Raw genomic sequence first — 27407 nt, 5'->3', positions numbered from 1 at the left:
CTTTCAGTATCCATGGAGGACATCCAAGCATCAAACCCTCGTCGTAGAAAACCGTCCTGAAAGACATGCCGGAAATGCGGTGGTCGGTCGGAACCTCTAGCCGTCACGCCTGTGCCCATCGATAGAAGCCTTGCTGGATGCTTCCGAGAGGGCCAAATTTGACGGCATAATCGGCGTGCAATGTCCGCGGCGAGATTGTCACGGAGTCCTCCGTCCTGGAACGAACCAATTCCGCGAATATCGGCTGGGGGGAAGAAGCTTCTGGCTGTCAGTCTAGACCACTTACATAAACCGTGGAAGGGTGAATCTCACAAGGGGGCAGCCGCGGTAGCCCTCGCTCTGACAAATTCCATGTTAGTGCCAACCTAAAATTACTATCAACATACTTACGCTTCCCATACAAACGGCTCCGAGCCCGTCTCGACTGGCCGGACGATCTCGTATCCTTACGTCTCGATCAATGTCCGAAGGAAACACTAACTCAACCAGCTTTGAAGCCCGACACTTACCACAATCTTCAGCGGCGGTTTCTGTGCCGTTGAAGTTCCCGAACACGAAAGACCTGGTCTCTCTAGCAATGCTAGTTGCAACGACACCCACTTTAGTCTTGGAGTACCTTGTACTGGAAGCTTCCAGGAGAAGACTGTCGAATATACGATTATTAATCGTATAGACTTCCTTTAGAGCCAGATCAAAAACACGTCCATCGTAACAGGAATCATAAAGAAGCCATAAGAGCCATTTGTGAACAGTTCCGAGAAAAGAATGACTGCCAAACATAGCTTGCGATGCACGGGCTAGTGTCGAACTGCGTCTTTCATGAAATATACGACGTGCCATACGGTCAAAGACATCTGCACACTTCTTGACACCCCACTGCATATTGAATAGGCCTAGTATGCTGAGGCCTCCTATATTGCATTAGTGATGAATTGGCACGTTCGCGGTCAAAGGTGGATGCAATAACTAAACAAAATATTGAGATGCTAAAAAGCGAACTGAAAAAACAGAAACAAAGAGAGGGTATTCCAGTTTACTCCTGCACATACCCGAACTTGTTCCAACCGCGAGGTCAATAAGGTCTTGCAGAGGGCAACAACCGAGACTCTCCTGGACAAGGATCAGAAACTCCAAGGGAATAACCCCTCGGACTCCACCACCGTCAATAGCAAGAACTGTAGGATTCATTGTTGGGGGTAAGACATCTATTACAAGCGGTCTTTGGTAAAGGCAACAAAGGCAGGCGTCGATTGTGAAATTATACTCAATATCTGGTGCGGGAGTACCAAATAATTGAGCACAAAGATCGCAGAGTGTGTGACCACAATCCAGGCGATGCTGCGCAACCCGGAAAAGGCACACAAGACAAATCTTATTAGATCTTATCTGACAGATCCGTCCACTGGAGGCCCTTAGCTGCTCGCGCCGAAACTCTAAGGATGATTGACCCGTACGGTCAAGCAGTTCAAATTGGTCCACCAACCGGCACTCAACAACACCTACCAGCTCCTCGATAGTTTTACCTGGTTGATACCACCCGAGAATGTGGAGCGCGTCTCGGACAGCAGGACGATACAGCGTCTGGAAGACAGCCCGAGGCTCTAGCGCTATAGTATTACGTCAGTACACGGATCAAGTTCCATGGAGGGTAGGTCATACCTAGCATCCCTGGGATGTAATGGTCCATCAAGAGAGCCGATGAGATGGAGGTGGCGAGCTCCTCGTACCGGAGCCCCGCCTTCGCTCCTATCTCTAGGTAGTGTGCCAGGCTCCTGCTCAGCGTTGAGGGGACCTCATCCTGTGCTCTAGTTGCCTTCACAAAATCAAAGGGTCGGCAGATACCTTCTGCTGTGTGCTGAAACGCCAAACGGAAGAGCGCTCCGAGGTGGGTTGCACTGAATAAAGCTCTGTGGTCTTCACGAACAGTGCACATGTCATCCAACTGGCCCATAATTAATGCCCTCAGCCGCTCATACCGAGCATTCTCCGACAGATGACTGCTTTCCAGACGGATCAGATGGACCGCCGAAAAGTACTCTCTCAGGTTGGGACCTTCCTTGTGTAACTTGCAGTAAAAATGCTCCACATTCTGTATATCCTCTTGTTCCCCATCCAAGCGGGCCTCCAGCACTATGATTACCCGCGGCCGAACGGCGGATGGTAATGATGATGGTGCTTGCAGGCTAAGACATTCTAGCAAAAAGCCAGCCACATCAAGAAGATCACCAAAGTCGTTAGCAAACACACAGATTACATCAGCGAAAAGAAAAACCAAGCGGGCCCAGATAATATACAGGGCTTTCTCTGCAGATGATGTATCCCATGAGATCGAGCGTTCCAACTTAGGTCGGCCATTCGTAGAGGGGTAGGCGGATGGCATGCATTTCAGGTCTCCGTCCGTGAACAGCACCGGCCGCGTGGTATTTAAGGAATCAATATCATAGCGTAGTTTAATCTCAGCGGTTGAGGCATGCCGTTTTATGTTGTTATTTGGATACAGCCGCCGAAGACAAGCATCTTTGGATCTGCCGCCCATGTATACGCATAATGTTGGATACTGATTCGCGGGATCGCCCATTTCGGTAATCACACGATCTAAGCGGCCATAATCCAAAAGAGTAAACTTCTTACTTTCGCTGAGGCCCAAACCGAGCCAGCTAATGTCGTCTATCCGCTGCATCTTGAGAGAGTGCTGAATGTCTTCTACAATCCGCTTTTGCCCGGGCCTTTATGGGTTTTTCTATCCAGCTCACTCCGAAATCTCTGAGATAGTCTAACTAAGGCGAAGCCCATTCCGCCGCTGAAACGGAGAGCAAGGCTCTTCGTTACTATTCTTGTCTCATTTTTTATGCGTGCTTCATGGTCCCGAATGTCACTCTAGTGTTTCAACATAGAAGTATACCGTCGCCCGGGTGAGCAGCGACCCGTAACTGGCTTTCATTCGTCAATAGGCAGATTACAAGGCGAATGGCGGCTCACCATCTCTTTTCCTTTTATCAACAACCGCGACCCCATTACGGTATCGCATTCTTTGTCTTGACGCCCTTAGCCTGAGCTAACAGTCAAACGAACCATGGTTCTATGATCTGCTCGGCTGTCCACTGAGAAACAATTAAAGTAGCCTGGTGGGGCTGCTGGAGTGAATCATTGGCGGGCCCTGTGATCAACATCCTAGGTTGGGAGCTAGTGTCAATATGGAAATGAGAATTGTTGTTAGCCTCCTGTATGTAGGCCAGACACCTGGCCAGTATGGGGAACGATCAATGATGACCCACAATCCGACAGCTAGGTCCTTCGCTGTCAACGGTACGTGGGATAGGCAACTTAGGCCAGTGATGATAGTATCCGTCGTAAACCATAATTAATCCCTGCACACGGTTAGTAAAGGCAACCCGTTTGCAATCATTGTACGCTCTAAGGATATATAAAGCCCACTTGGTGGTCTCATCTCGATGCTGATATCCCACCTGCGTGGACAATACTTCATCATTCCTCCTCTCTCATCTCTCTCCGCCTAAAAAAAAAGAAACTTTAATATGTCCTTATTTAACCAACGACGTGAGGACTTCGAACCGAACCCTTATTCGAATAGCGAGTTGTGGCCGTACAATGATCTGTTCAATCCGTACAACGGGGTGAACCATACTTTTGCCCAACCTGGAAACGCCTTCCTCAATAACTTTGCCAGTAGCAACTGCATTGTGGACCACTCACAGTTCAATGCTTCCACTTCTACTACTCTGGTTGGGGATGAAAACGTAGGCTTGCGTCTAAAGGAAAGAAGCCTTAACAATTGGGGGGAAAGGTTTGTGTTTTCGCTACGGTTGGCCGAGAAATCACTAACGATGTACCGTAGTCAGGAGAGTGTCCCGCCCACTGAATTGCCTAGGTAAGAAGGAAGTCAATGACTTGCCCATATTGCTTATGCTAACCAGAAAATGAAAGTGAATTTAACTGCCAGAAGACGTTCTCTGAGCCTTCCGAAAGAAATGCCGACGGGATATTCAACATTGACAACTTTTCCGTGACCACTAGTGGTGATACATCGACAGTTGCAGCTCTACATTCTTCGATTGATAACTTTAGCACTGCAATACAGAACCTAACGACAGAAGCCGGGTCAATTTCGGAAACAGTTGAGCGACATTCAAGTGTCATTGATGCTTTTGCACTGAAATTCCAAAACATCCCCGATGTTTTCAGTGTACTGGATATGAAAACCAGCACTATATCCAGCAGAGTCGAAGGACTAGAGGACAGCCTTCATGAAAAGATCGAGGTTATGTCCAACAGGGTTGACATATTGGCGAGTAGTCTTCATGACAAGATGGACAATATCTCTGGCAGAGTTGACAAATTGGCGGAGATGGTGGAGAAAGTCGTCAAATGCGAGCGGCTTGCGATGGAAAAGTTTGGGCATTTAACTAAGCGCATGGAGCATCCTGTGTCATTCCAATCACAGAGTAAGGCCGCCGTTGATCTGCGACGTCGAAGCCCGCTGGATCAAATATAGTAGATTATGGGTTGATGGAGCAGGATATTTTCCTTTTATTATTGGCCTTTACCATCTCCTTGTGTGATATTGTCTAGAGTACTAGACAATTATTATAACCTCTGCCAGTATAAGCTTTGCAAAAGGCGTTTTAGCAATCTATACATGTTGAAAAAGTAGGCATACCAGCTAGAGGCGCAATTTGCGAGAGCTACTATAAATTAATCATAAGCCGAGGAAGGGAAGGATTGAAGAATTATTCAGTTAAATTATTTTTCAATTCTTTTTCCCTTCCTGATCTCCAACAGAAAGTTGGTGGCAAAAAGTAAATTTATTCACCATTTCATACACTAATCAATATTCTAGCTATTTAGTGTCTAGTGTGCCTTCATCTTCCACAAGCACAACATCGTCTTCCTTGTACCCACCTCGTTTATTATTTCTTTCCTTTCTATTAAGGAAAAAGAAAAGAAAAAAAAGACAATACTCTGTTATATCATTTAGCTTGACTGCTAATTATGACTTCTGAGTCCATCTCTGCCTTCCATTTTTGAGAAACCTTTAGCCGTCTCTTAGGTCAGCAGACCCACCCGCCATTCGGCGTGTTGGTCTGCCTCACCTCAACGATAATTCCCATCTCAACGATAAAATTGAAGCCATTCAAGCTCCTATACAACATCACCTTGAGTATCTATCCAATAAGGTAGATTAGGATCTTTATTATCCATCTGACTAGCCTCTGTACTAGGCAGATTCCCTATATTTCCCTGTTGTGGTGGTTTATCGTGTTCTAAAGTTCCCGTTTTCCTGATCTGCCTGAGACCCTGTAGTCTTTCTTCCTCTGTACGATCAGCAATATGGCGTTTTGCATCATATACAGTCAGTGGTCCATTATACCGGACTCTTCTCTGCGATTTCCGTCTATTTTGAGGCTTCCGATATTGATAGTGTTGTTGTAGATCATCTTTCAGCTGAGCGGCTAGTTCAGTGGCTTCCAGCGAGCTCTGGAATACTCGGTCAAGGCGTCGTACAAAACTCTGATCAAGCTCCGGACTATTATTAATAAAGCTCTGTGCTTTACTAATACTTCGACGTAGACCCCGTATTGTAGATGGCGGTGATGAGCTTGATGGTGGTGGTGATGGTGTTGTAATTATCTCAAGTTCTGGAGTAGCTTCTAAAGCCTCACGTAGAGGCTTTATTATCGGCTCTGAATTCAAGGGATATACACCTCGTTTCTCAAAGGCATCCCGGATTGTACGTTGTTTGAAAGTCTTTGTACGAATAGAATGAATCTGTTTTAAGAAATCACTCTTATCATCCATCTCAGCACCTTTCTGAGCAAGCTCATTGTTTTGCTTGCGATAGAAGTGCTTATAGACTTGAAAAGGCTGTCCATCAAGAGGCTGTACAAGATGTGTTGTATGAGGAGGAAAACAATAAGGTATAATATAGTGTTGTCCACAGAACTGAAGAAATTCGTAGGTAAGATGGGATTCGTGGCCATCAAAAAGTAGTAATCGAACCTCCTTTTTAGAGATACGGCACTTTGTATGACGGTGGAAATGTTGAATCCAGTCAAGACTAATCTTATCTGAAGTATAGCCTTTAGGAGATAGAGCTATTCGATACTCACTAGGAATATCTGCATTGTACCATCTCTCTAGATGATGTACGCCTTTGAATATAAAGTATGGAGGAAGAACAAAACCATCTGCTGCAATACACTCTATTGCAGAGACCAGTTCCCCCATTTCTTTAGATGGATTCCCCCTTGCAGCTCGTACAGGCATAGTAGTCACAACTTTTTGAGACTTTCCCTGCCCCAGTTGGAAGCCGGTTTCATCGAAATTATATATATTTTTGGGAGGAATCTGCTTGATAAAGGGCTCTAAGCAGTCAAACCAGTGTTGAAGAACACCTATATCCTCTGCATCGAGACGATTCCTATCTTTAGGCTTCTGTTGAATAAGTTTAAACTCGCTTGGGAGGCGTTTAATAAAGCGATAGACCCAGTTCTTGTCAACTGTACGAGATAACCCGTCAATTGTATTCCGCTGCAGTATTTGATTGGCACTCTGCTCAATCTGTCCAGCTGTAGGTGGACAATATAGATTATCAAGCTGACAAATCCAACGAATCAGTGCCTTTTCTTGTGAATCATCAAGGGTTTTGGTTGAGATAGGACGTGAGCTTCGAGTAGCTCGGCCCTGAATACGCGCTCTGAGTCGTTGATAAGGAACATCAAATTGACGTGCTAACGCAGAGATATTTGTTTTTTTTTGGCCTTGAGCGGCTTCACAGGCCTGAGAGATTCGCATCTCTATATCAGAATAAGAATTAGGCATGGTGGTGGTAAATAAAAGCTCTGAATAGCTTCAATTTTATCGTTGAGATGGGAATTATCGTTGAGGTGAGGCAGACCAACACGCCGAATGGCGGGTGGGTCTGCTGACCTAAGAGACGGCTAGCGGATCGGACCGGTCAACCAATTTAAAAAAAGTCCCATGCAACTCTAAATCTTGATCAGCGCTGTGGAGCATGGACATGCATTAAGTTCACAAGTGCGATCTCCCGCGCTTTCCCCGTGTTTGATCGACATTTCATAGTACGTTTTTCTATTTTTCTTCTTATTCCTAAGAATGACAAAACAGTTCCCTACGTTTGCTAAGGAATGGGCGGCTTGGGGCATGGAATCTTTTATGGGTCCTCATTTTATGTTCCATGGTTCTAGGTCAGGTCCACGAAACAATTTTCTACCAAGTTGTAACTTAATCCTAGTTATTCATAGCCAAAAAATGTCTTGTTAATTCTTCGATCTTGGGTTGATCATATTCGAATGTCTGGATAGGATATGGAATGAATAAATGGATGATCTCATTCAGGAACAATCGCGAATTCTTGCGTATCTATTATCATAAGCTTAGTATGCTATTTTGATCGTGAAGTAAGGTACGCGGCTGATGTAGCTAGTTTATTAGATGTGCCGAATCTCTTATTGCCAAGAGCTACTTTTCTCAAGTTAGCCGAAAAGGGAAGAAAAACGCGAGATCAAAAGAAACCAGAGTAGGAAGGGGGAAAGGGAGGCGGGAAGCGTTCCGCATTATCCGCTGTGGATATGTGTCTTGCGTTGAGTGGGAGGTGTACCGGAGCTTTAAGTGGGCCTTTTGAGCTGAAGCTCATATCCGATTTGCAATGTTTTGGCTTGGTTTATCGTACCTGATCTCAGTTTATTAATTTATATTCTTCCCCCAGAGAGTTCCCTACCCATATCGGCAGCGAGGGGCAATGCCTAATAGCCGAAGGTCATAGTCTTTCATATGAGTTTCGTTCTCTTCATCGCGTATATCTGTTTTCATTCCAGCATGGACACCTCAGCAGGCCCACCGGCGTGCCGGAGCGACGAACTTAACTTTCTTGGGGGCCGGATGCCCTAGTCGAGAAAATTCAAGGAGGGGCTTCTGACTTTCACCTTGAGCGGGTTGAAAATTACATAGTAAAGGGATAAATCAGTCGTTTTCTCAGCTCTCCAAGAAAGCGCCTAGCACGCAAATGGGCCTCGGACTAGCTTGGATGTCACAATTTGGTGTCTGAGGTTCAATAGTGCGACGCGTTTTAGTTCCGCGTATACTGGTTTGGTCTACGCGGATAATAAAGACGTCTCGTTCCGAATAGATACCGTTTTGGTCCCGCAAATAAGCTCATGGTGCCATTTCAGCTGTTCCTCGATAGCAGTTATATCTAGAGTAGCTCGTTTATCCAGCGCTTTGTTCTGCTTCCAGGTCACTGATCTCTCGGTCCAAAATCTGACGGACATTTACCAACAGGCCAGATGTACTAATAGTCTCTCTCCAACACAATGCCTCACGTTTCGGTGAGGCCTGCTTCCCCAGACAACGGTTTATTAAACTGACGATAGAAGGATCCATCCGTCGCAAGCGAAATTCAGACAATCTGCTGCTTAATGGAGAAGCTCCTCGAGCGGGAAGACGGATTAAGGCAAGAGCTAGAGGAGCTTAAGTTCCGGATAGAGGACCAGTTCTCGCACAAACAAGCATGCGACCATTGCGCCGATCTGAGAACAGTCATCGCAAGATTGGAAGATAAGATATTACATCAGGAGTTTACCGTTAGCAGCCTCGTGGAGTGTCAATGGTTGTTAGACCGAGACTTGACCCTGGAAAGACAGAAGGTAGGGGGTTTGGAGTCTCGTCTTGCGGACCAGTACCTGGTAAACGAGTCTCTTCTGCGTGCAGTCACACAAGTTGAAAGCAATCGCAGCTCCTGGGACATTCAACATGTTCTCCTCGAGAACGAGAGGCAGCGCGAATCAATCTCTACCCTGCGATCTGCGTTAGATGTGAAGGACATCACCATACAGTGTTTGCGGATGGCTTTACAAGACATATCACCTGACGGCTGCGGGACCAATAATGGTAATATCCTTCAGAGTGAGCTAGAGTTTCCTTCCCCAAGAGACGACATTCTCACCAATGAGAGCCGCCATGGTTCAAGCACACCACGCCCGTATCAATACCAAAGAGTGTCTCACGGAGAATGATTGTTGTGGTTTTTGTGGCATACTAAGTATAATTAGCTAAAGGGTTCCAAATGCAAGACTCGTGCTTAGGCATAATACAATATAAATTGCATTCATCTCTGCTAATCTGATAATAACTACTTTTGTCTTGCTCTCTATGTAGATAAATCTGAATATATGATAGTTCATGGGACATTAACGACCCGCATTACACGAAGTCCTAAAAGTTCATAGATTTCCCAAGAGATTCGGCTCATATAGTTGTTAATCTTACCAGGTGCTATTATTCTCTTTCTTTCTTTCTTTCTTTCTTTCTTTTCTTTAACCTTTTTTTTCTTAAAGGCTGAAGTAGGTACCCTATCCAAGTGTCTTAGGGCTTCTCATTATGGTCGAACTAGCCGTGGCTTTTTGAAACCGAGGGCCGACTAAGAGAACCAAAGGATAACAGAGCGCTGTCGGCCCTTGCCCCTCGTCATTGGCGGGTCCGGAAATTGGCAGCTTGGACCCGACTTAGCGGCAAAAGCCATTTATCGCGGAAGCTTCCCCTTACCCTTCTGGACTCATTGCGTTCGTTGGTCGGGAACATCATCTGACATAAAATAATTAGCCATAGCGGATCCTAGCGAATCACCGGCATCCTTATAAGGCTCACAGCTCTAGTTATGTACGACCAGGTTAAGTCAAGGGCAATAATAGTATCCTATTTTATCATCTATCTTCGGCCTGAATCTCCGAAGTATAGCCGTAAGAAATTCAGTTGTGACAGGCTCTTACCGAATTCAGTAAGAGGGGCTACATTTCTTTAGATTTTTTATTGACGCCGTTCCTCAACCACAAATTAACTAATACAAGTCATACCCATGCAGGGTCCAATCGTAATTGCACTTTTTCATTCTGTTTTATTTTTATATTTATTTTTTCACATCCATGTAAGTAATTATACATCTCCCTATTTTTGCAATCATTTTAATTCTGGCTTCCTCTTCCGAAGCCAGGCAGAATTCATATACAGTTTTAATTACAGGAATCAACATATCCTCCATGAAGAGAGAACATAATTAGTGGGTCCGTCCTGCCAGGGCAGAAAAGTTCTTACTATCTTGATCGCCTGCCCTTTTCCCCTACTAGAAAACACCCACCGCTCCAGCCCCACCTGCCCCAAAAAGAGATAAAATATTTATTCTCAGTTGGAGTAGTGGGGATATGAAAGGTTTCCAGCCAATGTGATACACTGTTAATCATTTCATATGCCATGTTTACAGTTTAAGGAAAGGGCCTTTGGTTGGAAATTACGTGCCGCCTAAGCTGCGCAAAAAAAAAATTAGTACAGTTTAGGCTCCACATCTAGAGGGCCGCTTCCGATCAAAGTTGAGATAACCCGTCTTCTGGCAAAGTCAGGATTTGAAGTCACATCACGATCGTTTTACCGTTGCATCCTTTTGCGTAAATGGTACTACCTACTTAGGCCAGGCTTCTAGAAAACAGAACAAAAAGGCTAAGAATAGTGGTCCCCAGGTTAAGACCAGAAATACGAGACATAACGAAACCTACATGTGGGCCGTGGTAACCGAGGCGCATATTTTAGGTCGTTGTCTTTGAGACGTACTTGATCCACATGACCGTTGCCACGTACTCACAATTACAAATAAGAAAAAGCTTAAACGGTTACGGAAAAGGAAAAGGGGCCGGGGTGATCTTCTCCACACCACGTGCGATTATCAGGAGAGCCTCTTAACATCCGAGGCTCACCCATACTAAGTGGTTCAGGTGAGCTTCAGTTCCTTATTTTTACACCTGTTCTGTGTCGGTATAGATACCTCTGCAGGACGTATTTTAAAAAGAGCCGAGGACTTAGTCTCCTAGTTCCCGGGAGATGTCCAATTGGAACGCTTCAAATCCCCGAGGGCTCTGGTATCTAGTCTTAGTTATACAGGTTATAGCTTATCTAAACGTTCTCGGTAGGAGGAAAGAGTATTACACAGTACTTGAAAGAGCCTCTCTCTGGTAACCTAGTGGAGCAAAGAATTGATAATCTGCTAAGCTCACGAGCCCGCGCGTGGTCAAAGAAGGGAATATTGAGCACAGTAGCTTTACTAAATGGGCTGATGTCGTTCGTGAGGCGGATCCTAGCAAAATTGGATGAGGTGAATACAGTCTCCTTCGCAATGGTACAGCTGGCTGAGTGCCATGGGTATGCCTCAAGAGGTAGACAGGATGAACTTCCCAGGATTCTAGTCTTATGGCGAAGATGCTAATGAAGATTTCTGTAGCTATCGAGCGATACGATTACCTTATACAAAATTTGAAGAAACAGCTCGATATGCTATGTGGTAGTTATCCTAACGTTGCGGCTTCACTTGACACGAGCGCACCGAGTTCTTTTGATTGTCTAAACCCAGAACTGTCAGCCCCAAATGTGAGATGTGCTTTAGAGATGAGAGGGAATGGCATAAAGCATTTCGCAGTATGACGTAAAAAGAAATATATAATCAGCGGTAGAGCTCCACGTAGCTGTAGTTGTTTATACTGTGTTTGGGTAGAGGTTGTATTTATATAAGAATATAGTAGGAGTACTCCCAAAGATATAGGACGCATGTAAATATAAATATATATTTAATGTCGCCTGTTAAACTCTGGGTAGGCTGCATGCCGAGAAGTCACTAGATCTGAAACGTTACCGGGGCAAGATTTTCGACCACGCACGGGGCAGTGGGTAATATTCCATACAAGTAGGTGTTCCTTACAAGCAGTTATACGTCCTACCCGAAATGGAGGCGCAATATGGATCCCTAGTGGAAATCGATATTTCTACACTCGGCCACGGAACCACCTAAAGCATGACGGTGCCGTCACCGTTTGGTGCGGTAAAGAATACCCCTGCGAGCCCATTCGGTGTCGCATATGTCGACATCTACACTCAAAACGCGCGGTCCTATAGCGGCTAAATCCCCCTACAATTCAGATTTTAGGTCACTGGGCTTAAGTTGTATAGGCTTTCGTGAATATTCATACTAAAGGTTTAAGTCGAAGGAATATCCGCTCCTTCGTTTTTGGCGCCGGACTTCTGTTAAATTGATAGATCTGATTGGAGGCCAAATATATCTAAAACATTTTCCTTCCAGTACAATGTCCCAAGTTCCGGTAAAGTCAGTCATTTTCAAGCATGTTTACCAAAGCTAATGATTGAAGGGCACCCACGTTGAGAACGAGCTTCGAGCTATCTGCAGTTTGACAGACAAGCGCCTCGAATGGGAAGAGATATCGAGGGATCGGGTCGAAGAATTAGAGCGCAAGCTAAAGGAGGGCCAGGTTGTGTACAACCAAACACGCGACCATTGCGCATATATGGGAGCCATTATTGCAGACTTGGAAAGAACAAGACTGCAGCAAGAGTCCGCCCTTGACCAGGTCACAGAACACCAATGGCTTTTAAGTCAAGACCTTATAAAGGAGAGAAAAAGGGCGGATGACTTGGAAATTCGTCTGCAGAAACAGCACTTAGTTAACGAGGCTTTGTTACGGGCCATAGCTCAGATTGGACACAGTGACACCAGCTCTTTGAATATTCAGCATGTTCTCCTTCAGAATGAGTGGCAACGTGAGCTGATCTCCACTCTTCGATCCGCGTTGAACGCACGTGAAGAAACAGTACGCTACCTACAGATGGCTCTAAGGGGGGATTCGCAGGACACTGGTCCCGAGTGCTGCTGGGCTTGTGATACTGAAAGCCGCCCAAGCGAGCCAACCTCACCTCCAACCATACAGCTCATCCCTAACAGCAACAACTGTTCAAACACACCACGGTAGAATGCAGGATCCAGTCATCATTGGTACTGAGAAGTGCGGGGAGTTTGTGTGTTTCTGAGATGCCATAGTAGGTATACTAGACCTTCTTTGACATTTTCACCTAGTGGAAAAATAGAGTGTTATACATTGCTTGGTTCGACATTTAGATCATGCGAATTGAATACACTTATTAGCCGAACTTAGATGGGATAAGCTTCAAATCTCAAATAGCACATGCAGCTGTGGTTAATGTTCTTATCATGCTGCTTGTATACATCAACTACGGGATTAGTGAAGGAGAATGACACTTGATTTTGCTGCTTAGAAAAATAGCAGTATTATGTTTGATGGTTTACTACATACAAAGGGGCAATGGTGCGATATGTGTGACCACGAACTACTATAGACGGACAATAATTGGGCAAAGAGAGTACATCGGGAAATCAGTCAACAAAGCCCTGGCAAAGATATCTTGTACCCGAGAGCCAATTACGAGGTTTTCAGTTCACAGCTCGCCCTGTTTTGGAATGCAATAATCCTTTATACGGCAAACTATATATTTCTCATAATAGAACCAGGTCAGGACATTTTAAACCCACATTTAACTGCGGCTCTTTTATCAAGAAACACTGCTTAGACTAGTTTTGGGGTCCTGGTCATTTCTATTGTGTCTACATGTCTCGGACCCGCGACCCCTTCCGGGCTCGCAATGGAAGCATGCACTTGAGTTTGTGACCCAGACCTTTGGTCCTTTAAAAGTCACCCTATCTTCCAACAGGCCTGCTTTTACAATTGTCTGAATCAGAATTTTACTGTCGCAAGTTCCCATCTCTTTACCTCCCCCACTATTTCTGACCCTGGAAAGAATGCAACAATTTCCCCGGCGCTCCCTTGATCCTATTACTGAAGAGATCACCCCAGTGGACCATGAAATACTCCGTCATGGTGGCACCTCGTCCAGCATCGAAAGACTCCCTTCTCGCTTGCGACGATCGAAGAGAGCATCTACAGACATTCGTCAACAGCTAGAGGATCTCGTATATGATGCCAGTTACCTGAGAGCCGAACTCCAGTGGCAGAAGGAATCCAAACAAGCTCTACTGCAATTCCATGAGGACATGTTCCGTATCTTCCACAAGATTGAGGACATGCTGGTTCAGGTCACCGCAAGGCTTCGCGATTCTGAGCAGCGTTACTTTGAAGTTCTGGGGTTTGAGGCCCATGGTGGCAATGATGGGGGTATGATTTAAGCCTGTTTAAACGCGCGTACTTGACAATGATAGAACCCCTATTTCACTGTCGGTTTCTCCTATGTAGTGATGGTAGCTCTATATATATCTATAAACTCAACTTGAGCATCAAGGTTGCCCTGGTTGAAGTGGCTATGGGCTCGCAACCAAATCAAAAGTAGGTCAGTACATCCTTGTGGATATCTTGATACCTTGAGATATATATTTCCTTAGTAGTTACCAACCTGGTATTCGAGCCAGACTCACACCTAAATCCGTTCTTTATCTCTTCCCCAGCTCGTGACAAACATCGTTATTTCATCTGGATTGCTATTCCCATGGCCCTCGATAATACATATCTCCACTTCACTAATTTTCATGAATCTTTCGAGGAGGCCAAAGAACCTTTTTGGACAAAGCTTTTGGTAGAGTTCGTTGGACTTCCATAGCAATCGAACGGGGGCGTTGGCGTCCGTTGTTGTGACCATTAGAGCGTTCATTAATGTTCATTAACACCGTGCCAGCATCTCTCAAAACAGAGAAATCTGTTTTTTACTATATAAACGTGCTCTGCACAAAATCGCGGAACCAAACGGGGTCGCGGGCTGGTGTAAAGGGGGCTGGAACAGGTCACAAAATATTCTGGGTGGCCTGACTTACGAAGCAAATCATATATAATTTTGTGTTTTCATTGCTAACTGCTGTCCAGGTAATTTTTCGCCTACTTCCGTGATGCGAGTCTTTTTCTACAGCATCTTCTACCTCTTGAGTTGTTGTGTCCGCCTTGGTTGGGCATTGGTATGGGTGCTGAAGTCAATATGCCTACAGTATTGAGGTTAGAGATTCTAATGGTGGTACATAGATCGAGGGGGTCGAGGCTATTGGCGCGAATTACAATGAGTTCCATCAAGGCTATGTGCGCAACTTTAGTAAGTTCCGAAAATGCCGTTGGGACATATAGTGCCTTCTAATACCCCGACAGGTACAGACTACTACAGATTAAGCGGAGCTTGGCCTGTGGATCCCTCTCTTTCAACAACGTTTTGCCCCATTAATCAGCTGTACCCATCTCAAGCACAAGGATGGCCGCGCCTGAGAGCTTTTCCAGGGTCGATAATCAAGCCACGGTATTCGAGAGGCAATCCAACACAGTGCAAAGATACGGACAAAGGGGTCATGAGTTGGTACGGTACACGAGAACCAAAATATCCAGATACAAGGACGTTCCTAGAGATTTTAGGTTTCCAGGGCGGAAATGGAGGTGACTGTAGGGCATGCAGACTATCATTCATCGATACCATTGCTAACAAGACGCAGTCCTAGTTTCCTACCCTCACTGTGGATACTATGGTATCAGCTTTCCTCCTATGTTCAAACTACCTGATAGCTTGCAGGTCGGCAGTCTATATACAATATACTGGTTGTGGAATACAACAGAACCAGTGAATCAGCGATGGCTGGTCAGTACTATATGCCCTTGAGTGATAAGCAGGGCTAATCGGGAGAAGGTCTCTACTTCCTGCATGGATATTGAAATTATTAGCCCCCAGGAGGCCGTTAGTTCAAGACCGTGCATAAGCTTGACGGTGTCTTCTAATTCTTCCCCCTTCCAAATGCCAGGCATTATGCCGGGAAAACACACTTCAACTGCTATTATACCGTATTCAGTTCCTCCTCCACTAGAGACACAGAGAAGCACCTCACTGCCAGCTTCCACGTTGTCTTTACACTGTTCCAGTAATTGCTGGAACAGGACTTCTAGAATTGATCCACATAGTTCTAATTCACGGAATCCTACTCCTAGTCGGTTATCAACTGCCCGCCAGGTCACTCCCAGACCTCAGCTACCCGCGACTTGGACTACACCTTGGCATAACCAGCCGACCCCGACTACGTCGGAGAGGGGCAGGCAGTCTCCAATTAAGACAACAAACCCGAGTTCTAGGAGAGATATCTCATCATATACATCACCGTTGTGGTATGGTACACAAATGAAAAGCTCTTTTCTCCACGGCTCTACAACAACCCGTTCACCAACGGCTGGTAGTACCTGGACAGTCACAGTGACCCCAGATGAGGTTACAGACTTTCATCCGCCGTCGATGAACGCTTCCGTCGGTGATTCGATATTATTTTTCTCTACTAATGGCTCTTTTTTTCTATGCAATACCACACTTGAAGCGATCTGCGAACCTAGTACAATATTTGGAGGTGGAGCTCACACTAATATCCTATACACTGTCAATTCTACAGAGCCTATGTGGTTCCTAGGCTATAAGTATGAAAATTGGTTTAACTGTTTCCCTCCAAGCCACTTCGCCTTGAACCCAGGAAGCTGGCAGGCACAATATTCCAGCATAATTCATACTGGTTATGCTTACATCTCGTTCACCGAGGCTCAATATGACCGGCCCACTACTACCATAACGACAGTGGTTACAGTGCATCCAACTTAAGGATTGAGGTTTGCGGCGGACTTTCTGTCAGATCTGCTAGGCAAGCCACTAACTGATTTCTCTTTGGGTAAGCTGAGATGGAGATTTCATCGCAGGCAGTCTATTTCCCTCAATAATAGTATTCCCATTACCAACGATTCCTTCCTTGCAGACGGCGGATAGGACATTTTGAAACTATCATGGCAATAATTGATCACTTTCAGTTTCTATATTAATTACATAGATTTTGTATGGAGAACTTGTATCTATGGTCAGAAACCAGTGTCCTCTCAATGCATACAAACGACTCTCCACCGCATGGGCTTTATTCTTGTGTCTCTTGTATTTTCTGTTTCTCCGCACCCGCCACCCCCGCACAGGGAACATTCCCACTGGAAACTCGGTCCACGACGAATAGATCAAGAAAGCGGTTGAGCATCTGCATTTGAGCCGTCGACAAAGGCGTACGTTGATTGTTGGGGATCGCATGTAGAGGCATAGGTATTTTGTCCTGCGGTATAAGTTCGCCTCGGGGCCCACTCTCTATCCAATCAGCCACGGCTGGACTGAAATCTAATTGTCGGAGCATATGGGCCATTTGAGGAGCGGCATCAATCACCACTTGGTTCAAGGTGCACAGGTTGTAAAGAAGAATAGCGAACTCCTGGGACTGGGCGCTAGATAATTTCTGGCCCTATATTTGGAACGTATTTGTTAATGAATGTTTATTGTCAGCGTCAAGGGGTTTTTTTGCCGTGCATCAAGTTCACTTAGCCCTGCCAGTTCCAGCCACTGTTTTATATGTGCTTCTTTGTCGCCCTTGGGCGATTGATCGGCAGTGTTTTTCATTTTCGGAGCGAGAGAAGTGTTAGATCGCTTTCTGAGATTGCTGGGTGAACACGAGAGAACATGATCGAACTCTCTATTTATACATAGGTCCGACGTTCGCATTCAGGGGTTAGCTCTCCGCTGAAGGGCCAATGTTGTCCTCGTGGTGGAACCCTATAAATCATTGTGTCCTCCCAGGGAAACATGGGACCTCGCCAAGAGGGACGAAGGACATACCGAGGAACCCTTAAACGTGGAACAGTTTATCAGAATCCTTGGGCCAGGTGGGTGGGGTCTTTGTACTCGTCATGCTATTGGAAACACATATTTTTCTTATATAATATCTCTCTAACGATTCCGGTCACCCCGAAACTTTAGCCGAGTCTTAGAGAGCTAGATTATAATATATGTTGTTTTATAAATCATGTGATGGACATTGCTAGCCTGAGACTAGTTAGTGGCCTCAGGCCGTTTTAGTTAATAATAAGAAATAGAGTAGCATTCTCCCTCTCTTGCACCATTAGCTGAATTGGGAACATATAGGGCGCATCACTATTTTTACTAAAACTTTTCACTGAGCGCCACAGAATGGTTTGCCCTGACAATCCCGACATCAGCAAGGCCTCCGATATTGGCCTGTTCCGTGTCGTGCACCAGCTCGGGATGAAGACCAGAGGGATTTATGGCTTGCTGGTTAGCTTCCATTGTATAAATGAATCTTTCGTTATTTTCTTGTGGCAAGAGCTGGCTTCCGACGCATTCAATCAGGCCTTGAGCACGTTCCCAGTAAAGCGACAAAGTGTCTCTAGGTTCGGGAGATCTCAACGAAAATGCCCTATAATTTTAAGTATTTCTCGGTTTAGAGTAGTTCGCATGTTCGTAAGACTTACAAATAGCATGATGGCAATGTGAGTAACTGTACATGGTCAACCACTGGGTCTCGATGTATTTGGTGAATGAGACATGGTTCCTCTAATATTGGGTGTGATGGTCCAAACTCGACTCGCAGCCGGTTATTCTCAATACGCAAGGCCGGAATAAAGCCTGTGCATCTGATCTTTGGGTCAGTAACGCTGTGATCTGTCCCACAGGCGGGGCATCCTACATTTCGCTGCCACGGAGGTCATATTGTCTGTACTCAATTGAAAAGCGCTCGAATAAGCTGATTGGCTGACCTTGAGTTTCTGGATTTATTAGAATACAATTGTCACAAGGTCCTCCACTATCCCTGTATGACTCGGTGTTCCAGGCGGATGATGGGAGATCGTGGGCATTATGAACCGGATACACAGTTTCAGAAATACCAACGCAAGCCTGGCCTGGGTATGAAGGTATGGAGATAACTGTTATAGGTTAGATCATCAGGTCATCTCAAGAAGTCCTAGGTTCCATTCACCAGCTGTGGCTCGATGATATTGCCTAACAAAACCTTGAATTTCGTCAAGGATTTCCACTTTGTTCTTCTCAGAGAGCCTTCTTTTGATGATTGACATCACGCTCTCCAGTCGATCCGATATAGTCGGCCAAAGTCTCTGTTGCACGAAGATGCCTACAAGGAGGCCAACCAGGTCTATCGAACGTCAGTATATCTCTCTTCAATATAATAGCCCGTCATGTAGTGCCTTTTACCTTCTTTTGATAAGTTATGAGGCTGAATATAGGAGATTTTGCTGGGCCACCAGTCGGGTTTTACTGCCCCCCTACGTCTATATGGGAGCCACATCTGCTCTTGTGGTTCTATGTGCTTAATTAGCTCATTTCCAAGAATGTAACAGCCCTCCTTGCATAAGCGATTCAATGTATATGTTATATAGTCTTTATTCATCAGTTGTCACATCATTTAAACTCTTATGACTGTACACACCGCTTGCGTTCTCATGGTACTTGATTATCGCGTCTGATATCTCTCTGGGGCTATTTTCCTCCGAAACAAATGTCCTGGTAGGGGACGAATGAGACAACGGCTGAATAGATTTTCCTATATTCTGATGAATATAACATGAATAAGACGGAATTGCTCACATAGTACTTACCGGCTGGAGGCTCATGATACAGAGTACTGATCACCCACAGGTCATCAAGTGCTTCTGGGCACTCATTTAGCTTGTCAGCCTGCTTCAACTGCATAAACATATCCCGAATTTTGCTCCTTGACCATAAGCACCGTCTCATGAATACGTGTACCAGAATTCTTATTTGAACTGCCTAATGTTAGTGCAATTCATCAGAATAAGTACGGGTATCGGTGATAATTAACTTACAGCTTTTTTTCAGATGATATGGGTTTCTGAATGGAATTTCAGCAGGCCACCAATTTGGCCGTCTCTCATTAAGCCGAAAGCCCTGCATAGGAGCCTGGAGGTAGGTAAGTACCCCCTTTGTTAATGCTAGACAAGTGCAGCTTTGGAGATGATTTAGTGTTCTCGTTAGATAGAGTCTAAATCTACCGTCATCGCATGCATAGTACATGAGGTGTTTTCGTCTTTCTTTTTCGATTTTGTTGGAATCCGTATACGGTGGGGTATATATATTCAAATTTGATTCCTTTTTTTCACCCGTTGTATGAGACCGCTCTGAGGTTTCTGGCGCGGCAGCCTGGTCTCTGTACCTTTGAGCTGCTATAGAAACGGGCTCATCGCTACGGATAGAGAAAGGATCAGAACCTACTCACATCTGTTAGCAAGAAGCCTAGTGGTGATGTAATAGTTCCCTACCATCCTGTGCACTATGATATGCCCTTACAGCTCTGCATATATCTTCCACTGTTTGAGCATAACTATCTGGAATGTGCCCCCATGTTTTTGAATGCTTCTGTATCAATGTACATCGATGCACATCAGAGAAGATATGAACCAGAAGCGTGGATACAGCTATTCAAAAATTAGTACTTTATACTAATATTTGCAGTATTGGAGTATAGGACAAATCTAGGGGAATGACTAGATTTACCTCCCGCATCGAGGCGATATGGCGGAACGTGAGGGAGCATGCTAGGCCACCAAGTCGGCGTCCTCTTGCTACGACCAGAGTAAGGAAACGTTTGTCGTTTCAATGGCTCAAGGACGTGGATTGCCCAAGCTGCGAAATTCTTTCGAGTTGGGATTGAAAGCAGATGGATGATCTCCCTCAGGTATCGTCGAAGGCTCTCGTGGTCGTTTAAGCATGGTGCGATTTGGTTGGTATTCTGAGCAAGCTGGATGTTGTGTGATGTAGGTTGCGAATTCTTTCTCTCGTCGAAAGGAGCGTCGCAGATTACTGGAACGTGTCAATAGCCACCATAATCATGGCCTCTTCAACTTACGAGCTGGTGCTAAATATGTATTCTTGCGTTGCAGGTCAACTCTAAGTCTAGGGGAGCCAGGCAAGGCTAGGTGTTGTATATGGGATAAATCCATTACTGCCTGTGTGATGCCTGTCAGCTTTGGAGGTGAAGTGCAAACAAATTCTGTGAATGAAAGTGATCTAAATAGATAACGCAAGGCAGGATTAACTTATTAATATCTAGAACGTAATACATTTAAAGAAGGTTAACCGGCAAAAGTACGACCTTGGTTGACTAGTCGGAAAATTCACACATACCCTGTTTGTGCCTGTGTAACTAAATGAAATAGCGCCAACGCTAAAGGTTGGGAATCTTCCGACGGCCCGAGTATCTTTTCACGATGAAAAATACTACACCCCAGCCCCTACACCGAGCATAGCTAGTACTTTCAAGTATGTTTCATTGGTCTTTGGGGTGTGACATGGTACTGTTGTCTTGTCACATATTAGGGGGATTCACGGGCTTAATCGGACAAGATGAGTGCTTAATTGCAAGCAGAGTTTTATTTATAAAACGGTATGATTTATCTAGGATTTGGTCACATCTCCATCCTCTCCCTTTTGAGGAGCGCTCTGTTATAATTGTGAGGGGAACAGCTCAAATACTTGCCTGTTTTTTTTTATACACTATTGACCAACAATCGATAACGACCGAGACTTCTTCATTTGTCTACAAACTAGTGTGAATGCCAGAGGAACGAGTTAGAGCTTGTTCTAGCTGGATAATAGTACTAAGTTAGGAAGCAGCCCATAGTGTCAGGCAAGCTGTTGCCGATAATCAAGATCGGCAAGGAAACTCCACATACACCTTATGAGACCGTCTGATACTCGTAGTTCTTTCCAACGATACGACACAAGCAAAATTCCGTCTCATAGTCATTCATCTTGAATCATCAAGGCTTCGTTGAACTATGACAAAAGAGCAAGTCAGCAATAGTCATCATTACATCTAACATGGACAGTATGGAAGCCTCGCGTTCATTGCCGTCACGCAATTCCATCCAGTACAGCCTTTTGGTTATATCACGAGCCTTTAAAACCTGCTCTCCATATGACACAGAGATCTGTAGGGTCAGCATACAGAACAATTAGTATGACTGGTTCATACATACCAGGTATCCCGGGTTGCGGGATTCTTCGCAGCAGAAACATACGTTTTCCTCTCTTATCAGTTCAAAGCACTTGTTACTACCAAACACTGCCTCGCAAATAACCAACAAGCAGCCCCGGCAGATGTAAATGGATGGAGGCTGAGGAGGAACATTTTGGATATAACCCAAAGAACCACAGGGAATGTTGGTATCGACGTAGGGTCCGACAACCTGCGAGCTGGGAACCTGAGTAGAAGACTCTTGAGGAACACTGTAGTACACTTGTAGGGATGGATGAGCGATATAGGACTCCTGGGTGCTCTCCATTTTGGCAATCATTCAACTGGTGTGGCAGCTGCAAGAGGGCAATGTTTTCGTGATGAGGCAGAAACCCCTTAACAGTTGAACAAGGTATGTGGGGTCTCATGCGAAGGCCTAGGAATATAAGCAAACATAATATCACACAAATCATTGTATAGAGTACCATACCTTGGATTTTTGGCCAATCACTCACCCCTCTAACCTTACGAGTGGGTCCAAAACCTCAAAGCGTACCCACAAGTGACCAAGCTAAATAACTCCCCCACCCAAGCCATCTTCCAACCAAGCAAAAACCCCTCGGCGGTCATTAGTTACGTGTTGCTTGAATCCCTTGCAGTAATCTCAGTCCAGACCAATCCAGGGCACTACCAGAGACTCAGGGATTTGGAATTACGTCCGTTGAAACCGATCCTAGCCCCGAGCGAAGTGCCTGGCTCCAAATGGATGCAAATTTCGCGCTACATCCGAGCGAGGCGCTTTTGCTTGCCCAGATCCTAGAACAGCTTGCGCGAGAAAAACACTCGCTGCTCACCTTCCTAAGTGGGGATCGGCTTGAGGACCTATTTTCTGATTACCCCTCCGAACAATGCGCGCTTCCACGTCTCAGCCGCGGTGCAGGGAGATGTGAACGCATTGGTTACTTAATCAGTGTCTATATCCAGACAGAGAAATTCTTCGAGGAACATCCGGAATGCAACACTAGGAAGGAGAATTGGGGATTCTGGGGAAATGTCTCCAATCCGGGATGTCGACGACACGGAAAGATGAAGGAATTTGCTGAGAGGCATCGCTATCCGATTCATCGGACAAGAAATCTACTTGTCAGGGGTGGGAAGATCAAGGCAATACAGAGCGCGTCGGGTGAGCCGGCCGTGGCACTATTACTCCTCTCAGTTGTCCACATGCTCGACGAGCTCTCCTATCATGGGGCCAGAGAACTCGGTCTACGGCTGCGTCGCGATAGCACTGATTGGCTTCAAGCTGGCCGATCCTTTCGTAAGAGATGGGAAGTATGCGTGAGAAATCTGGAGAGTCTGGTCTTTGCCGATTAAATTTCAATGGTATTCTTGATACTATGTTACGGTTCACTCTCCTCTCGGCGGGCGTGAGAGGATCCTTTCCCTCAATGCGTCAGGCACCCGTCGTAAGAATGGCACTACATACTGCTCAAACTTAATATCGCGCCGGCCAAAGTCAGCCTGGTCATCCGAGTAGCCCATGCATACGAAATCGCACGGAGTTGAGCTCCTGCCAAATCGGACAAGCGTCCCAGCGTGAACCAGTAAGACCTGATTGAAATCCACTGTAACCGGATCCCACTTCGATTCACCCGGTGCCTCGCTATGGTATTGCCTAAACCACTCATCAATCTTGGGCAGGCTCCACTCATGCGAGCCAGGGTAGATCTCAAAGAAGCCGTCGTCGCTACGAAGTGGTGTATCTAGTGGTCGAAACATCATGACCAGGCCACATTCCTTATCACTTGGTGCTCCAATCACAAAGACTTCCGACTGCTCCTTGGTGGGCTCGTTGGTGGGCTTGTCCTTGGCTTCGTACCGCACAATCCTCGGTTCCAAAAAATCCCGGTTTGGGGTTTTTGCGATGTAGACAAGTAATGACTAGCGCAGTCAGCTATTGCCCCAAGCAAGATTCTATCGTGATACCCACTGCCGCCCCTGAATTCATGTATCCGCGAGCCAAAGTGGAGAAGCGAGAGTCGGGGTTCCGCCATATGGTAAAGTTCCCGTGAGTCTTCGGTTTCTCTCGTTGGCGCGCCGCTTTGAGGATATTCATGTCCCTTTTTGATGGCATGGAAACGCCTTCAAAGAAAGTATACCCAGGCAATTCCATCTTGTGCAGGGTTACGAGGTAGTCGGCGTCGTCGGTTCGCCCGAGTAAGTCACCGAGGAGTGGCTCCATCGTGAATGCGGGGAATCGATAATATTGTGACGCACGTGACAACTTGAGTACTCAACGAGAGAATTGAAAGTATGGAGAAAGCCTACGTTCGCCGGTGTTTATATATCTCACTCTGTGTCCAACATATTGTACAGGCACTATAGAATAGGAGTCTTCTTTGGGATTCTAAAGGGAAGGTAATTGGCATACAAATCCTGAGACCGTATCGAGCCTTTTGACGTGCATTTTCATAGCCACCAACGATACGAAGGGCAGAGCACTTTCTGACTTGCGGATGAGAGTAATAAACATAGGAATATAAGCCCTTGCCTGAATTGGCTCATGCTATGATGTAGTAAAATATTATCGCTTCATGAGTCCTCTTACGAGGTCATAGGGACATACAATAGCCTCTTAATTAGTGGAAATAGATTCAAAGGCAATAGAGTGGTACCGCTACAGACTATGTCAACCCCCACAGAAAGCTGTTCTTCTTTGGATTCCCTCTTTATCCCCAACAGTGATATAAAAAGACTAATATGAAGAGAAGTTCATTTGGGTTTGAACAACTCCATGAACGCTTCCCTGGACAGATCTCCGTTGACAATGACTGATCCACCTTCCACACGGCCACCACTCATGATATGTATGGAGCTTTTCTGAACCCCGACATTGCCATTGATGATGCAACTCTTTCGTTTATGCTTCTCACCCTCTTCAGCTCCATGTTTGTGATGTACCAAAGTAACGTCATCGCTTTTATTGTCCCCGCTGTCATTCATGGTGTCGTTTGAGGTGTCGTTTGAGGCCACAACCACAGCGCTGTGGCGAGCGTCACTATTCTAGACATACGGAGAAAGTTATTAGTTCTTCATTCTAGAAAAACGTAAGTCTGTCGATCACTCACCACACCTGGAGGAAGGTTTTGCTGCTCGGGCATTGCAGGAATATGGCAGAAAAATGTGTAATAAGATGTAGTTGTGTACCGGTGAATGTTATGTTTTCCACTTACCCGGCAGGTAAGGCAAATGCTCTATATGTACCTCTCAATATGGTTACATCGGTCAGTCAGGGCCGCTTTTTAGCCAATATTTCGCTCAAGGTTCAAATAACACATTAAAGACTGTGCAAAGGGGGCCGGCATATAGTACGCTCGCAGTGGTCTAGACCTCACAGCCATGATAGGCTAGGTTCCACATCGTCTTCTACGGAATTAGGCAATCAGTCGTAGAAAGCTCTATTAGTTATTCTGAGTGGTCAGCCTCGTGAAATGTTGCTAGGAGTGGGGGCATCCTGTCTAGCCGGGTTTTTTATGGTCGGTTAATTAGCTAAAGACGCAGCGATTGATTATTCAGACTAAGCTGGATCGTAAAGGATGATGATAAATGGATTAGATCAGCAATTTACTGTTGTCTTGTCTTGCTTGCCTTGGTCTCACTAATCCTTCCATATTCAACCATGTACATTTGCCGGTATTCCCTACGGATTTCAGTAACGTCCTTACCTTGGTTTCCATGTCTGAGAGTGGCAAAAATGACCAAAATGGCTCATGTTGCTGCGTAAGGAAAATACATAAAAAATGAGTATATGAACAGTAGCCTCTCATAATTCAAAATGTTCATTTAGCTACATGTGCACTATTCTCCCATCTTACCAAATCCTAAACTGTGTGCGCCGTCAGATACCCCAGCCCACTTATTCCCCAGTCTTCTCAATCGTTGAATTATTTCTTCCCGTTCAGTCTGGTCGTGGAGTGTATGTGGAAAAGATACTCGATAACTCTTCTGTACACCATCGTCGCGTGATTCTTTTTTCTTTTCGCTAATTCATCTAAGCCGCGACCAAAGACTATGTTGTTTTTTTTTAGCTAGAATCATACAACCCTGTATGTTGAGATCATACCGTCTAAAATTTCCTCTTCCCAGACACCCATTTCGTAATCAACCAAGCCAAACTTTTCCAGATAATTGCACATTTGTATGATGTGCTCTCCTAAGCGCTCCAATAACCTGTCTGTAAAGGCTGGAGGAGGAATGTGGTTGTTAAGGTTATCCAGGATGCGCTGACCAAGTGCCAACCAGCAGAGGTTAAATTGCTTCCAAAAGTCAATTACAGTACTATAATCACCTGCTATTACAACAGCATGATTAGAGAGTCCTGTTTCTGGAAGCAATTCGTTCTGTATGTCCACAAGTCCAGTCTTATCTATTCCTTGTAAAACTGCAGCTGCACCCTGGATGTCATTGACTTTGATCAATGTATGTGCGAATTGTATAGTTGTAAGGTACCTTTCGTGTGTCGGCAAAACACGGGGTTGATGGGGGGGTTGACGAGGAACAGGAACAATGCCCGGCTCCACATGGCTCCATTCCTGGTGGTGTTGGGAGCCCCCATGACTATCAAGCGAAGAGGTTACACCTTGGAGCTGCGAGAACGTGGATGAATTTTGGTAGGCCATTGTAGGATTGAAAGGAAATGAAGAATCAGACGGGCATCAAAGCAGTGATGAGTCCGACCTCTTATGAATTATCAGGTATAATACCTAATAAAACTTAAGCTAAACTGTATTCCGAGGCTTTGAGAATGGTTCGCTTCAAAGCTAATCAAAATAATGGAAAGGGAAAAAAGTGGATCTGCAGTTGTCATACAACTATATTTAGCCCCCTTGTTTATTATCCAAGGGGAACAGGACGATGTTCAACGGGTGAGTGGATTCCCGCTCAGAAAAGCTAATCTAGGCCATAGTGCACTACCAATACCAATCCTCCCTATGCCCGTAATCTTTCTCTGTGTAGGTCGACGTTCTATTCATCTGTTCAAGCTCGTGGTGGGCGGCAGTAGATGACACACGCTAGCTTGCGCCAATTGCATTTTCCACAAAATCAAATACCTCGAGGATAGTCTCCAGATGGTTTCCATTGAATGCAGTCTCCTCCATTCCCAATATATCACCCTTTGTGACCCACTTCAAAACTCGATGCTCCTCTTCCGCCGAACGTATGCTTTCCTGCCACCCAGACTGCCCATCGACACTCGCAAGAAACGTGAAATTAATCCAGCAACGTACTCCCTCAGCCTTCGAAGTGTCCCACATCTTGATTGGCACAGTATCAAAGAACTTGAATCCAGTTATGCCAGTTTTCTTCTCAACCTTGCGTTGAGCAGCTTCACGTAAAGTTTTGTCGTCGTAGTGGACCTTGCCGCCAGGCGGTTCCCAGCACCCGGAGTTGCTGTCGCGAGCAGAACGTTGGAGAAGAAGTATGGAACAGGCTGGCGCATATTTGTCGAGGATAATGACGTTGACCCGCAAGGAACAGATGAGTCCCTCGAGGAAGAACTTGTATCCGGGGTCCCTTGTGATGGAGAAAGAAGAGAGTTCGGTATCAAGATTAACACATTCAAGTCTTCGTACATCCATCATCACTGTTGCTCCAAAAGTGTAAGGCAAAAAGCAGGGCAGAGATA

The 27407-nt window shown here is 45.4% G+C and overlaps 13 protein-coding genes across 13 annotated transcripts; 6 read left to right on the top strand and 7 right to left on the bottom strand.

Annotated features, from left to right (window-relative positions):
• Nucleotides 1-781: 781 nt before the first annotated feature.
• On the bottom strand, nucleotides 782-2680 carry BDV38DRAFT_291625 (uncharacterized protein; the record flags this gene model as incomplete). Its single annotated transcript, XM_032061786.1, has 2 exons — nucleotides 782-1607; nucleotides 1660-2680. 2 exons carry the CDS (start codon nucleotides 2678-2680, stop codon nucleotides 967-969), a joined length of 1662 nt encoding a protein of 553 aa, XP_031915350.1. The 3' UTR covers nucleotides 782-966.
• An 856-nt stretch (nucleotides 2681-3536) lies between these two features.
• BDV38DRAFT_281443 (uncharacterized protein) lies at nucleotides 3537-4513 on the top strand (the record flags this gene model as incomplete). Its single annotated transcript, XM_032059551.1, has 3 exons — nucleotides 3537-3805; nucleotides 3857-3889; nucleotides 3946-4513. 3 exons carry the CDS (start codon nucleotides 3537-3539, stop codon nucleotides 4511-4513), a joined length of 870 nt encoding a protein of 289 aa, XP_031915349.1.
• Nucleotides 4514-7954: 3441 nt separating this feature from the next.
• On the bottom strand, nucleotides 7955-8690 carry BDV38DRAFT_243176 (uncharacterized protein). The gene is given in 3 exon segments (XM_032054194.1): nucleotides 7955-8193; nucleotides 8206-8366; nucleotides 8415-8690. 2 exon segments carry the CDS (start codon nucleotides 8307-8309, stop codon nucleotides 8133-8135), a joined length of 165 nt encoding a protein of 54 aa, XP_031915348.1. The 5' UTR covers nucleotides 8310-8366; nucleotides 8415-8690; the 3' UTR covers nucleotides 7955-8132.
• Nucleotides 8352-9053, top strand: BDV38DRAFT_281442 (uncharacterized protein; the record flags this gene model as incomplete). Its single annotated transcript, XM_032059550.1, has 2 exons — nucleotides 8352-8366; nucleotides 8415-9053. 2 exons carry the CDS (start codon nucleotides 8352-8354, stop codon nucleotides 9051-9053), a joined length of 654 nt encoding a protein of 217 aa, XP_031915347.1.
• Nucleotides 9054-12158: 3105 nt separating this feature from the next.
• Nucleotides 12159-12839, top strand: BDV38DRAFT_281441 (uncharacterized protein; the record flags this gene model as incomplete). The annotated part of the gene is made up of 2 exons (XM_032059549.1): nucleotides 12159-12173; nucleotides 12222-12839. 2 exons carry the CDS (start codon nucleotides 12159-12161, stop codon nucleotides 12837-12839), a joined length of 633 nt encoding a protein of 210 aa, XP_031915346.1.
• Nucleotides 12840-13684: 845 nt separating this feature from the next.
• BDV38DRAFT_270109 (uncharacterized protein) lies at nucleotides 13685-14068 on the top strand (the record flags this gene model as incomplete). The annotated part of the gene is made up of 1 exon (XM_032057083.1): nucleotides 13685-14068. The coding sequence occupies one exon, from the start codon at nucleotides 13685-13687 to the stop codon at nucleotides 14066-14068; it is 384 nt and encodes a 127-aa protein (XP_031915345.1).
• A 3737-nt stretch (nucleotides 14069-17805) lies between these two features.
• Nucleotides 17806-18254, top strand: BDV38DRAFT_243175 (uncharacterized protein). The gene has a single exon (XM_032054193.1). The coding sequence runs from the start codon at nucleotides 17974-17976 to the stop codon at nucleotides 18220-18222; it is 249 nt and encodes an 82-aa protein (XP_031915344.1). The 5' UTR covers nucleotides 17806-17973; the 3' UTR covers nucleotides 18223-18254.
• A 3248-nt stretch (nucleotides 18255-21502) lies between these two features.
• Nucleotides 21503-22123, bottom strand: BDV38DRAFT_243174 (uncharacterized protein). Its single transcript, XM_032054192.1, has 2 exons — nucleotides 21744-22123; nucleotides 21503-21695 (listed from the first exon to the last, which is right to left on the bottom strand). The coding sequence occupies exons 1-2, from the start codon at nucleotides 22059-22061 to the stop codon at nucleotides 21525-21527; spliced, it is 489 nt and encodes a 162-aa protein (XP_031915343.1). The 5' UTR covers nucleotides 22062-22123; the 3' UTR covers nucleotides 21503-21524.
• A 360-nt stretch (nucleotides 22124-22483) lies between these two features.
• Nucleotides 22484-23095, top strand: BDV38DRAFT_281438 (uncharacterized protein; the record flags this gene model as incomplete). Its single annotated transcript, XM_032059548.1, has 1 exon — nucleotides 22484-23095. One exon carries the CDS (start codon nucleotides 22484-22486, stop codon nucleotides 23093-23095), a length of 612 nt encoding a protein of 203 aa, XP_031915342.1.
• BDV38DRAFT_243171 (uncharacterized protein) lies at nucleotides 22986-23926 on the bottom strand. The gene is made up of 2 exons (XM_032054191.1): nucleotides 23712-23926; nucleotides 22986-23662 (listed from the first exon to the last, which is right to left on the bottom strand). Exons 1-2 carry the CDS (start codon nucleotides 23892-23894, stop codon nucleotides 23129-23131), a joined length of 717 nt encoding a protein of 238 aa, XP_031915341.1. The 5' UTR covers nucleotides 23895-23926; the 3' UTR covers nucleotides 22986-23128.
• Nucleotides 23927-24056: 130 nt separating this feature from the next.
• Nucleotides 24057-24316, bottom strand: BDV38DRAFT_243170 (uncharacterized protein). Its single transcript, XM_032054190.1, has 2 exons — nucleotides 24205-24316; nucleotides 24057-24174 (listed from the first exon to the last, which is right to left on the bottom strand). Exons 1-2 carry the CDS (start codon nucleotides 24284-24286, stop codon nucleotides 24101-24103), a joined length of 156 nt encoding a protein of 51 aa, XP_031915340.1. The 5' UTR covers nucleotides 24287-24316; the 3' UTR covers nucleotides 24057-24100.
• Nucleotides 24317-24493: 177 nt separating this feature from the next.
• On the bottom strand, nucleotides 24494-24784 carry BDV38DRAFT_243169 (uncharacterized protein; the record flags this gene model as incomplete). Its single annotated transcript, XM_032054189.1, has 1 exon — nucleotides 24494-24784. A coding segment is annotated over one exon (291 nt), but the record flags the coding sequence as incomplete, so codon positions are not given.
• Nucleotides 24785-26793: 2009 nt separating this feature from the next.
• On the bottom strand, nucleotides 26794-27360 carry BDV38DRAFT_281435 (NUDIX hydrolase; the record flags this gene model as incomplete). Its single annotated transcript, XM_032059547.1, has 1 exon — nucleotides 26794-27360. One exon carries the CDS (start codon nucleotides 27358-27360, stop codon nucleotides 26794-26796), a length of 567 nt encoding a protein of 188 aa, XP_031915338.1.
• Nucleotides 27361-27407: the final 47 nt, after the last annotated feature.

This window comes from Aspergillus pseudotamarii, assembly GCF_009193445.1.
Source record: "Aspergillus pseudotamarii strain CBS 117625 unplaced genomic scaffold BDV38scaffold_17, whole genome shotgun sequence".
Classification (NCBI taxonomy): Eukaryota; Fungi; Ascomycota; class Eurotiomycetes; order Eurotiales; family Aspergillaceae; genus Aspergillus; species Aspergillus pseudotamarii.
This window is presented reverse-complemented; position numbering and strand designations above follow the sequence as displayed.

Excerpts from the sequence above, each read along its gene's own strand:
- BDV38DRAFT_243176 (XM_032054194.1), bottom strand. The coding sequence starts at position 8,309 with ATGTCCGTCAGATTTTGGACCGAGAGATCAGTGACCTGGAAGCAGAAC.
- BDV38DRAFT_243175 (XM_032054193.1), top strand. The coding sequence starts at position 17,974 with ATGAAGACCAGAGGGATTTATGGCTTGCTGGTTAGCTTCCATTGTATA.
- BDV38DRAFT_243174 (XM_032054192.1), bottom strand. The coding sequence starts at position 22,061 with ATGATTGCCAAAATGGAGAGCACCCAGGAGTCCTATATCGCTCATCCA. Across the intron at positions 21,696-21,743 it reads CCCGCAACCCGGGATACCTG|ATCTCTGTGTCATATGGAGA; the intron begins GTATGTATGAAC and ends CTGACCCTACAG.
- BDV38DRAFT_243171 (XM_032054191.1), bottom strand. The coding sequence starts at position 23,894 with ATGGAATTGCCTGGGTATACTTTCTTTGAAGGCGTTTCCATGCCATCA. Across the intron at positions 23,663-23,711 it reads ACATGAATTCAGGGGCGGCA|TCATTACTTGTCTACATCGC; the intron begins GTGGGTATCACG and ends TGACTGCGCTAG.
- BDV38DRAFT_243170 (XM_032054190.1), bottom strand. The coding sequence starts at position 24,286 with ATGAGCCAATTCAGGCAAGGGCTTATATTCCTATGTTTATTACTCTCA. Across the intron at positions 24,175-24,204 it reads AGTGCTCTGCCCTTCGTATC|GCTCGATACGGTCTCAGGAT; the intron begins GTTGGTGGCTAT and ends GCACGTCAAAAG.